The following is a 12,240-nucleotide window of genomic DNA, read 5'->3' on the forward strand; positions in this document are numbered from 1 at the left end:
AGTCAGCTGCTGTCCTGCATTGCCTTGGTCATGCCAGTTTGTGTGTACAAGGCAGGTGCTCATGGGTACTTTCTGAGCATCCGTGTAAGCAGGCTGGACTTTTTTCACCATGATGCATTCCTGGAAACCATGTCATAATGTGATTTGTCAGAATTTCTCAGAGGAACAGCATTGGTTCTCTTTGAGGGGTTGTATTCCTAACTAAAGATGCAGCCAGAGATAAATCATAACTGTGATCAACAATCTGTCATAAGCAGAAGGCACAAGTGCCCAAATATCCTCAGTGAGTTCTAGGGCTAAACTTACCCTACAAACCTCACCAGGAAACTATTACCTGACCCCCCGTGAGCCTCCAAGTACTATGTTCATTCATTCACTCGTTCAGTCATTCGAGGGCTGTAGGGGTCATTGTGGTTCACTCCCAACATCAATTCCACTTCAGATAATTAGTCTTTGAAGCCAACATTGTGAGTCGTAGTCCTAACCCCTACCACCTCAGAATGCGACCTCTTTGGGAAATAGGCTCTTAACAGAGGTAATCAAGTTAAAATAAGGTCATTAAGGTGGGCCTTAATCCGATACGACTGGGGTGTTCTTATCAAAAGGGGAAATTTGGACACAGAGACACACATGCACAGAGGGAAGATGATGTGAAGACACAGGGAGAAGGCCATGTGAAGACGGAGGATTGGAGTGATGTGTCTATGGGCTGAGGAATGTCAAGGATTTGGGGCAAACCACCAAAAGCTAGGAAGAGGCAAGCCAAGATGTTCATTCAGGTTTCAGAGGGCGCATGGCACTGCAACACGTTGGTCTAGGACTTCTAGTCTCCAGAACTGTGAGACAATACATTTCTGTGGCTTTAAGCCATCCAACATATGGTATTTTACTATGGCAGCCCCAGGAAGCTCGTATGAGCAACCACGGTAATCCCACCCTCTTGGCCCAGTTATGGCCAAAGAGCTATATAAGGGGAAGACTGCTGGGCTAGAGTCTCAGAACAGTTTCTTCTCTTCCCTCTACAGGTGCCTGGCTGTGACTCTGGGAACTGCTGCAGTCATCATACCGTAAGCCTAAAGGGCAAAGCCCTCACGGAGGAGGGCAGAGGTTGGATGGTAAGGATCTGGGGCAGGTGACCTTGCTGAGTTGCTCCTTCAGCCAAGCTAGAGCGAGCCCAGCCTCTGCAGTTCTGTCAGATGCGATGATACGATTCCCTGTGGTTTAAGGCAGAAGGTGAAGTAAAGTCTCCTCACTGACACCAGTGTCCTCCACATGTGGCCATTGTGGATTGACTGTCACATGTGCTCAGCACTTCTCCCTGCCACCTCCCTCATGCAATGAGCCTCCAGCCCCCTCCCAACCTCTATCTTACATCTCAGTATTAACTGTGGTGGATGATTTGCAAAGATAGCTGCAATAATCCCTCTTATCCTGTAGTTTGCAATGCAACTTTGCTGCCCCTCCCATCAACAGGTGGGGTTTATTTCTCCACCCCTTAAATCCAGGCTTGGCCATGTGAGCTGCCCTGGCCAATGGGAAATTAGTAAATGAGACACCAGCAGAGGCTTCAGAAGCACTTGTGAATTAGGGCTTATCTTTTGGCTGCAGTTGGAACCCTGGGACCATGATGCAAATGGGCCTGTGCTAGCCTGCTGGTAAGGCCACATGGAGGAGAACTGAGGCACTCCAGCTGACAGCCGGCACTACCTGTCAGACGTATGAGATGTGTGTGATGGGTCTTGGATCATTCAACATTAGTCAACTGCCCGTAACTGCAGCCACATGAGTGACCCCAGGTGAGAGCAGCAGAAGATCCACTGAGCTGAATCCAGCCTGAATTGCTGACTCACAGAACCGCAAGCAAATAAAATGGCTGCTGTTTTAAGTGACTAAGTTTTGGGGTAGTTTGCTATACAGCAATATCTAGCTGACACACTGACAGACAATCCCCAATCCGGCACAATTCCCTCAGAGTCATCCACATGCCAGGCACTGTGGATACAACCATGAGAAACAACAGACCTGCTCTCTGGTCTCTTGGGAGAACTTAGGATATTATTAGATGCCAGACACTGTGCCAAAAGCTTTAGATATGTTAACCCAGATGAGAAGTTTATACAGTTGTCACCCTTATCTTCCTACTGAGGAAACCAAAGCTCAGAAAGTAAGAAAAGGGACTTCCCTGGTGGCACAGTGGCAGGGGACACGGGTTCGATCCCTGGTCCGGGAAGATCCCACATGCTGCAGAGCAACTAAGCCTGTGCGCCACAACTACTGAGCCCGCATGCCACAACTGCTGAAGCCCGTGTGCCTAGAGCCCATGCTCCACAGCAAGAGAAGCCACCGCAATGAGAAGCCCATGCACCACAATGAAAAGTAGCCCCTGCTCTCCACAACTAGAGAAAGCCCGCACGCAGCAACAAAGACCCAATGCAGCCAAATAAATAAATAAATAAAAATTAAAAAAAGAAAGTAAGGAAGGACTTCCCTGGTGGCACAGTGGTTGAGAGTCTGCCTGCCGATGCGGGGAACACGGGTTCGTGCCCCGGTCCAGGAAGATCCCACACGCCGCGGAGCGGCTGGGCCTGTGAACCATGGCTGCTGAGCCTGCGTGTCTGGAGCCTGTGCTCCGCAACGGGAGAGGCCACAACAGTGAGAGGCCCGCGTACCGCAAAAAAAAAAAAAAAAAAAGAAATGATCTAAATGTTTGTTGGGGGAGAAGGGTCTCAAAATCTGCAAACTGCCAAGATTTACTAAGGGTCTCAAAAGAGTTAACCTAACTTATTGAGGGACAGTGACCCATTAGAGCCCTTTGGAGGAGGATGGCTAGGGTGGCACTGACACATGAGAGAGAGCTGAAAGAACTGGTGACATTCATCTTGAAAAGCATGCAGGTGGCCACTGTTTTCAAATCTCTGGATGGCTGCAATGGGGAAGAGGAGGCGGCTTGCTCAGAGGGTGCCCTACAGATGAGGACAATGAAGGAAGGCCACAGGGAGGTGGATGGCAGCCAGCTGAGGAAGAGCCAAGAGCCATCCAGGCATAGGACAGGCTGGCCTGTAAGATGGTGAGCTCCCCACCCCTGGAAGTATCCAAATATCCATTCTTTCATTTGCTCTGTCAACATATATGAATTGTGGTCCAGCAATACTTTGAGCACCAGACAGGCAAGGTTCCTGCTGTCAGGAAGCTTGCATTTTAGTGGGGAAGACAAAAAAAATTTTTAATTATAAAAAAAAATTAAATAGGGTCGTGGGAGAGTACATTCTGGGTGTCTCCTTTGGACTGGGTCATAGGGGTGAATATCAAGTAGCAGAATGGTGTCTTAGCAATGAAGGTGTTAAGGGAACATCAGGTCCCTAGGGACCTTTGAAACCCCTTCCATTCCGAGTCCATGACCTCACATAACACTACTTGCACATTTGTTCCCTAGTGACTACCAGGTGAGCCTCCCCAGAAGGCGGATATGGCTGAAGGAACCTTGACCTGAGCCCCCCGTGCATGCGTGGTCAGGGCCAGGGGGGTCGCAGGCACAGTGGGGTGGTGGCTTCCTTTATTTCCAGCTGCCACCTCCCTGCGTTTTGCCTGCCTTGCAGGCTTGCTTGCATAACTGCTGGGCTTGGTTTTATAGCACAGCATAGCACGTAGCTTGTAAATCTTCTCTCACATCATGAAATGCCAGTAATTTCACAGCCAGGGATTCCTGTTCTCATAAAGTCCTCCCACCAGCAGGCTTGCATCTAAAAGTGTCCTCTGGACAGATGAATTGATGTCAGAGCTGCTCTGGAGACAAACACTGAGGCAGGCAGCCTCTGCCACCCCCTTAGCTCCCCTGAAGCCCCTAGAAGTGAAGGTCATGACTGCTAGGCACGGCCCCTTGGACACAGCTCCTGGGAAGCAGAGGATATGGCAGCCCCACATTGGGAACTGAGGTACATTTATCTTCAAGCCTGTCTGAGGGGGAAAACACACTTCTAAGCAATATGCACAGTTGTAATCCATGTGGGGAAACATCCACTTACATTTATATTTGCCAGTGACTCTCTCAACCCTGGCTCCTATTAGAGTGACCGGTAGAGATTTTAAAAGATAAGCTTACAGAAAGAGGCATTTCCCATGGAGATTCTGACCCAGTAGAATCTAGAATCGAGGAAGGGGCCCCTGCATCTGTACGTTTCACAGGTAAACATGTGCCTCCTAATTCATGAGAAAACGAGCAAGGACATGTGGCAGCCTTTTAAAATGGTCCCGTGATCCCCACTCCCCTTGTGAGTGGGCTGGACCTAGTGACTCACTTCTATGAATAGACCAGAGAGCAAAATGATGGAATGTCACTTCCAAGACTAGGTTACAAAAGGACTATGGCTTCTGATGGGCGCCCTACCTCCTTCTCTTCCTCTCAGGGAAGCTAGCTGCCATGTTGCGAGTTGCCTATGGGGAGACCCATGTGGCAAGGAGTCGATGTCCCCAACCAACAGCCAGCGAGGACTTGAGGGCTGCCGACGGCCACGTAAGTGAGTTCGGAGACGCGTTCTCTCCCTATCGAGCCTTGAAATGACTGCTGTCCCACTGACAACTTGATTGCAGCCTTGTGAGTGATCCTGAGACAAAGACACCCAGAAAAGTGCTCCCAGGTTCCTGATCCACAGAAACTTTGAGATAATAAATATGTTTTGGGGGTAATTTGTTAGAAAGCGATAGATAACCAATACACACATATGCAACAAAACATTCATGGTGGCTTATCTCTGGTAGTGCGATTATGAGTGACCTGTATTTTCCTCCTTTTGTTCATCTATATTTTCTAATTTGTTAAAATTACCATGGATTATATTCAAAATGAAAAAACAAAAATCATTTTCAAATTATGTTCAGTAAAACTTCTAGAGGAAATCATTGGAGAAAAAAAATCTTTGCGACTTTATGTAAGGCAAAGCTTTCGTAGACAAGTCACAAAAAAGGGTAATCCAAAAAAAATAAATTGGACTTTATCAAAATTAAAAACTTTTGCTCTTCAACAAACATCATTTAAAAATATGATAGCCTAAAAAAAAAAAAAATATGATAGCCTTTTGGCTCTCAGAGCAGCACCATGGCGGTCAGAAAGAAGAAGCGCCTTACGAAAGGCGGTAAAAAGGGAGCCAAGAAGAAAGTGGTTGACCCATTTTCTAAGAAAGATTGGTATGATGTGAAAGCACCAGCTATGTTCAATGTAAGAAATATTGGGAAAACACTAGTCACGAGAACTCAAGGAACCAAAATCACATCTGATGGCCTTAAGGGTTGTGTGTTTGAAGTGAGCCTTGATGATCTGCAGAATGATGAAGTTGCATTTAGAAAATTCAAGCTTATTACTGAGGATGTTCAGGGCAAAAACTGCCTGACTAATTTCCATGGCATGGACCTTGCCCGTGACAAAATGTGCTCCATGGTCAAAAAAATGGCAGACCATGACTGAAGCTCACGTTGATGTCAAGACTACCCATGGTTATTTGCTTCGTCTCTTCTGTGTGGGTTTTACTAAAAAACACAATAATCAGATTTGGAAGACCTCTTAGGCCCAGCACCAGCAGGTCCGCCAGATCCACAAGAAGGTGATGGAAATCATGACCCGAGAGGTGGAGACAAATGACTTGAAAGAAGTGGTCAATAAATTGATTCTAGACAGCATTGGAAAAGACATAGAAAAGGCCTGCCAATCTATTTATCCACTCCATGATGTCTTTGTTAGAAAAGTAAAAATGCTGAAGAAACCCAAGTTTGAATTGGGAAAACTCATGGAGCTACAAGGTGAAGGTAGTAGTTCTGGAAAAGCTACTGGGGATGAGACAGGTGCTAAAGTTGAAAGAGCTGAAGGACATGAGCCACCAGTCCAAGAACCTGTTTAAAAATCAGACTTTTAATGGTGACAAATAAAAGACCTCATCTGTGATATTTAAAAAAATAAAAAAATAATAAAAATATGGTAGACAAGCCAAAGATTGGGAGAAAAGATTTGTAAATTATATATCTGATAAAGGATTTTTTCCAGAATGTATAAAGAACAACAAAAGACATACAACTCAATTAAAAAATTATGGGCTTCCCTGGTGACGCAGTGGTTGAGAGTCCGCCTGCCAATGCAGGGGACACGGGTTCGTGCCCCGGTCCGGGAAGATCCCACATGCCGCGGAGCGGCTGGGCCCGTGAGCCATGGCCGCTGAGCCTGCGCGTGCGGAGCCTGTGCTCCGCAACGGGAGAGGCCACAACAGTGAGAGGCCCGCATACCGCAAAAAAAAAAAAAAAAAAAAAAAAGAGCAAAAGATTCAAATAGACATTTCTCCAAAGAAGATATACAAATGGCTAAGAAGCACATGAAACGATGCTCAACATCATTAGTCATGAAGAAAATGTGAATTCAAGCCACAAAGAGATACTAATGCATACCTATCAGAATGGCAATAATCAAAACGACAAGTGTTGGTGAGGATGTGAAACAAGTGTAACCTTGATACATTGATAGTGAGAAGGTAAAATGATGCAGCTACTTTGGAAAATAGTTTGGTGATTTCTTACAAAAATTTAATAGAAACTTACCATATGACCCACTCCTAGGTATCTACTCAAGAGAAATGGGTAAAAACATGTCCACACAGAGACTTGTAGGTAAATACTCATAGCTATGTTATTCTTAATAGGCGAAAACTGGAAACAATCCACATTTCCACCAACAGATAACTAGATGAACAAAATGTGGTGTATCCATACAATGAGATACTACTCAGCAGTAAAAAGGAAGAAAGTCCTAATTCATGCTGTATCACTGGATCACAGAAACAGTGTGCTAATGTAGAAAAAGAGTACATATTGCATAATTCTGTTTATATGAAATGTCCAGAAAGGGCAAATCTATATATCAAGTAGATCAGTGATTGTTTGGGGCTGGAGTGGGAGTGAGTTTGACAGTTAAAGAACTTGAGGAAATGTTTTATGGTGACAAGTATGCTCTAAAACTGGATAGCGGAGGTGATTGCATGACCGTATAACTTTGTTAAAAAGCATTGAATTATTCACTTACAATGGGTGAGTTTTATGTTTTCTAAATTGTACCTCAATAAAGCTGTAAAAATGTTATGTGTATAGCCTTAAACCCAATAATTTCAGGCCAAGAGCATAATCTGAAAGGTACACAAAGTCTTACGTCAAGTATGTCCGTAACAGTGGGTTTTTTTTTTAATTTAATTTTATTTATATTTTTTTATACAGCAGGTTCTTATTAGTTACCTATTTTATACATATTAGTGTATATGTGTCAATCCCAATCAACAGTGTTTTCTTTAAGTTAATGAAAAACTAGAAAAAAATCTGAGTGCTTAGTAATAGATAATAAATGATTAGTAAGTGGTGATCTACTTGATAGAATAGTGTGCAGCCATTAAAAATGGTATTTACAAAGAATCTTTAACAACCTTGGGGAAATGCTTAGGATAGAGTACAAAACTGTTTCTTATGGCCAGATTTCTCCAAAAGGAAAAAGAGTATGTAAAACTGTTCATTTTTAAACATAGTTGAATTTGCTCTGTGAATGTGTCTATATGTGCAGCATAACCAGATGCATATCTGAATATAGTTTTTTTTTCCTTCTGCACATTTATAAATAAGAACTGCTGGTGCCTATAAGTCAGTTCTATTTTCTTCTGTCCTTCATTATCTTTTCTGTTTTTGTTTTTCAAAAAGCATGTATTTATTTTAAAATCTGGAGGAAAAGTTGTTTAAAGAAAACAATGGCACTAGCTCCTTGCCTGTCAGAGGAGAGGCTGAGGTTTCTTGAGTGAGGGGTACACCCTGGCCTAAACAAAATGATGTAGAGGGCTTATCAGCAGCTGCTGATAAATGGCAGTGAGCACACCTGGAAACAGCTGTCTGAGTCCCATTCATCCCAGCGTGGACTCAGCAGCCAGCAGGAACAGGGCAGGGCCTGATGCAAGAACAATTTCCTCCTCATTAGGGAAGAGGAGGAGGTACTCCTGTCATAGAGAGTCCCCCAGGGCTGGTTTCTTTGTCACTGCAGGGTGATAGGCAGGACAGGGAGTGATGACCTTAGAAACAGTTGCGTGAGACTTAATAGAAACTGCTGGAAACCCAGGTCTACAAGCTGTGGCATCATGGAGACAGCCTAAACACTGGGGACGAGAAACCAGGGTTTGAGCCCTGGCCCTGCTGTGGAAGCCACGCTCTGTGGGGTCTGGGACAAACTACTGATCTTCACAGAATCTCAGTTTCCCCATCTGTAAAGTGGGGACAATTAGATTACCTACTTCCGAATGGAAATCTATATCGTTGGTTAGTAAGATGCAAGGAATAACGGGCTTGTGTTAGTTCCCCAGGGCTGCTGCAACGAATTATCACAACCTGGGTGACTGAAACAAAACCAGAAAATTCTCTCAAGTTCTGGAGGCTAGAAGTCCAAAATCAAAGTGCTGGCAGGGCCTGCTCTCCCCAGAGGCTCTGGAGAAGACCTTGTCTGGCTTGTTCATGGCAGAATCCCCAGTGCCTAGAATAGAAACTGGTACATGATAGATACCCAGTAGAATTTGTACAAAGAATGCACTGGTTAATAATTAGGAGGACGGTGGATTCCTTGTTGTTTTATTTTATGATAACCTCTTTTTTTCTGAATTAAAAGTGACACATATTCATTTTATAAAATATCAAAAACACGTACAAGCAGAAAGAATAAAATGTGCCAGAATCACACCTTTTACAGAAAAACTGCTGCTAGTATTTTTGCATATAGCTCTCCGACATTCATAGTGTAACATTTTTTAAAACTTTATACTGTAAGACGCAACAGGGAAGACATATGGGAACATATGTTTATGTATGACTGATTCACTTTGTTATAAAGCAGAAACTAACACACCGTTGTAAAGCAATTATACCCCAATAAAGATGTAAAAAAAAAACAAAAAAACTTTATACTGTAAACACATTTTTGTCACCTGATTTTTACACTTAATATTTTATTCATATCTTTCTGAATTGTTATATATTATTCAACCCTATGATTTTTTTTTTGTTACAACCCTATGGTTTTGTTTCGTTGAGGAATCATACATTGAAACACTAACTGAAATTCCCCTGCCTTTCTGAATATCCTCTCTTCCTAGGACCCTTCTCCCAACCAGACAGAAGCTGAAACGAGCTGTTCTCATTGCCTTAGGAAAGGGATGCTGAAAGAGAGAAACACACACAGTAGTCAAGCTTTGGGGTGGCCGAAAATCTATTCCTTCTCAGTGGGTGCAATAGATTAAAGATGACTGCAAATGCTTTGCCACTGCTCCCCTTGAGAGGTGAGGTCTATGTCCCCTGCTGTGGAAGCCAGGTGGGTTTTGTGACTGCTTGACCAATAGAATAAGGAGGAAGGGACAGTGCACCGACTGACAGGCCCAAGATTTAGGAGACTGGCAGCTTTCATTTCCTGTTCTCAGAGCCAGGTCTCAGAGCCTCCGTGTAGGAAGTCTGACTACCTGAGCCTGCCCTTCTGTGAGAGTCCTTAATTGCATGGAAAAGCCCCGGAGGATGAGACTTCACCTGAAGGAAGAGTGTGAGGCCATGCAGTACCCAGGCACCAGACATGTGCATGGAGAACCACCATGGTAGGGCACATTTCAACCGCTACAAACCCCACCCAATTTCCTGACCCACAAAACTGTGACCAAGACGGTGTTGCCCAGTTTCAAACAAAAGCAAAAACAAAAACAAAAAACCCCACAAAAATATAAGACTTTCCATTAAATTTGAATTTCAGATCAACAGTGAGTAGTTTTTTAGTCTAAGTATGTCTCAAATATGCGTGGGACATACTTAGACTAAAAAATTATATATTGTTGATCTAAAATACAAATTTAACTGGGATTAAATTTTTATCCATATAGTGTTTAAAGATAAATTTTAATGTTTTTAACTTTAAATAGGTACAGTACTTACAGGTCAAATATCTGTAGTACTTTATCTGGCGACCCTAGACCAAAAGAAAATGCATGTTGTATGTGGCTGTTTTGGAAGTGGTTCGTCATGCAGCAATAGATAACCGGAACAGTGGGAAGAGAAAGGACTCTTTCTCTTGTATAATACACTGGATTTGGAGGTATACAGTCACTAGGCAGAGCTGTTGTTCTTAGTCTCGAAAGAAAAAAAGAAAGGTAGGAGGGGAGGAAGGAAGGGAGGGAGGGAGGGAGGAAGAAAGAAAGAAAGATTTCCTCAATGGGAGAAAAGGAGAAATAAAGGGGCTAGACAAGAGCTGAGCTGCTGTTGGTTTCCTAAGGAGGGGTTACTGCACTAGTCCCCCCTCCCTCCCCTCCCTCTTCCAGGCAGAGTCCCTGCATGTGGAGGTGGGCAGGGGAGGCGGGAGCGCGTGGGGCGTTTTGGGGTGGGGGGCATGACAGTGGTCTCACATAGATGCAGGCATTGATCTCAGAAAGTAGAGGGAAACTGGGCTTCAAGAGTGGCTGGAACAGTGGCAGTGACGCTCCTGACTTTGAGGGGCATGGAAGTACTGCTACAGAGCCAGCCCCCCCCGCAAGGAGGATTCTGGGGCAGGATGGTGGAGATGGTGTGCACAAGGGGCCCACTAACAAATAGCAAAGCAACCCCCCACCCTAATGTCTGACGTTAAACACCTCCTCATCCCTTGGGAAAGGGTCAAGGCAGCCCCCCAGCTGACTGAGATGAATTTCCCTCATTTGGTGCAATGTGTCTTAAAATAATACTCATTTCAGCCTGTGGAAATGATGAAACAATGTTTCAAGCCCAACCGAGTTAACAGATTTAAATTTGGACCTGCTACAGCCATCAACTGTTTTGTGCCATGATGGTGTTGATATATCCAAGTTTGAAAAATCTACATTTATATACGTTAATACTGACACCCCTCAACTCCCTGTCATGTGCCACACTCAGGCTTTCATCAATCAGCTGGGGGACCATTTCTAGCAGTCACACAGACAGAGCGTGCACTCCGGAGCAAGATTGCCAGGCTTTGCCCATAATGTCCTTGAGCAAATTACTTAACTTCCCTGAGCCCCCATTTCTTTATCTATAAAGCAACAATAACGGTAATAATATCTACCCCATAGCATTGCTGCAAGGATTAAGTAAATCTAGCCCACAGTATGTGTTTATATGTGTTAGCTATTGTTGTTATTCTTTATGCACTTAATTGGAGGTTGCACTTGGGACTTAGTATTTTATAAAAACCAGTAGGAAATAGAAACAGAAATGTTGATGCTAGTAATTATTAAACTGTGACAAAGATGGGAAATCAAGCAGGAAATCGTCATTCTCAAATGAATATCCTCTGAATTACTTTGCCACCTGTAGGTTGAATTGTTAAAGAAAAGAACAGATTAAAGAAAAACATAGAGAATCTAGACACAGACTGTAATATACTTCCCTCAGCATTTCCCACTTCTGGGCACTCCAACATGGCTTCCCATCCCCGCCCCTGGGACTCTGCCACAGGGCTTTCTCTGGCTGGTGCTAGGAAGCCCACACCCTCAGGAGCAGCTGCAGCCAATGACTGATGGGCGGTGGTGGATAAATACCCCAACTCCCCCACCCCTGGGGAGAGGAATGTTCTGCATGGTTTCCCTGAGCCCCTGGTGGAGGTAAGTTCCAGTTGCCCACAGTGGTAACTTGCTGGAAGAATCACCCTTTCTCGGCTTTCTCTCCTTCCCTTTTTCATTTCCCTAACCCCGCACCCCAAATCAGCATTTCCTGGGGTCACTTCGCAAATAATCTACCTGCACTGCATTCAATTTTTTGTCTCGTGTTATTTTCGGGGAAACCCAAACTAAGACACATATTATTAAAGATTGTGTCGAAAGGGTTAGGCATGTTTAGTGATTTGATAATGTTTTTAACTTGGGGGCCAGTGGGGAATACAAACATCTCTCATAACTTTAAAAGCTATTGTTAGTTTTTAAAAATAAGCAGGTGTCCAACTTCCAAATATTTGACATTTGGATACATTTCTGGGAACACTCACTGTGTATGAAAGCAGAGGGCTGCCTGTGATCTGTCACTCCTTCCCGTGATGTTCATTTGGTTTATTTCCAGCTATTGCTAGAACAAACAATGCTTCAACTCACATCTTTCTGGCAAAATCTGTGCACACATCCTTGATTTTCTCTTAAGCACAAATATCCTGGAGTGGGACCACAGTGTCAAAGGATTCCATATCGCAAATGCTCTCCAGTT

At 44.0% G+C, this 12,240-nt stretch overlaps 1 protein-coding gene across 1 annotated transcript; it reads left to right on the top strand.

The window, feature by feature from the left end:
• The first annotated feature begins 5,084 nt into the window (after positions 1 to 5,084).
• On the top strand, positions 5,085 to 5,740 carry LOC132525256 (small ribosomal subunit protein eS1-like). The gene has a single exon (XM_060157796.1). It carries the CDS (start codon positions 5,093 to 5,095, stop codon positions 5,456 to 5,458), a length of 366 nt encoding a protein of 121 aa, XP_060013779.1. The 5' UTR covers positions 5,085 to 5,092; the 3' UTR covers positions 5,459 to 5,740.
• The last annotated feature ends 6,500 nt before the right edge of the window (positions 5,741 to 12,240 follow it).

This window comes from Lagenorhynchus albirostris, chromosome 9 (assembly GCF_949774975.1).
Source record: "Lagenorhynchus albirostris chromosome 9, mLagAlb1.1, whole genome shotgun sequence".
In the NCBI taxonomy this organism is placed as follows: Eukaryota; Metazoa; Chordata; class Mammalia; order Artiodactyla; family Delphinidae; genus Lagenorhynchus; species Lagenorhynchus albirostris.

What these genes read in the sequence shown, in the direction of transcription:
- LOC132525256 (XM_060157796.1), top strand. Translation starts at nt 5,093, where the DNA reads ATGGCGGTCAGAAAGAAGAAGCGCCTTACGAAAGGCGGTAAAAAGGGA.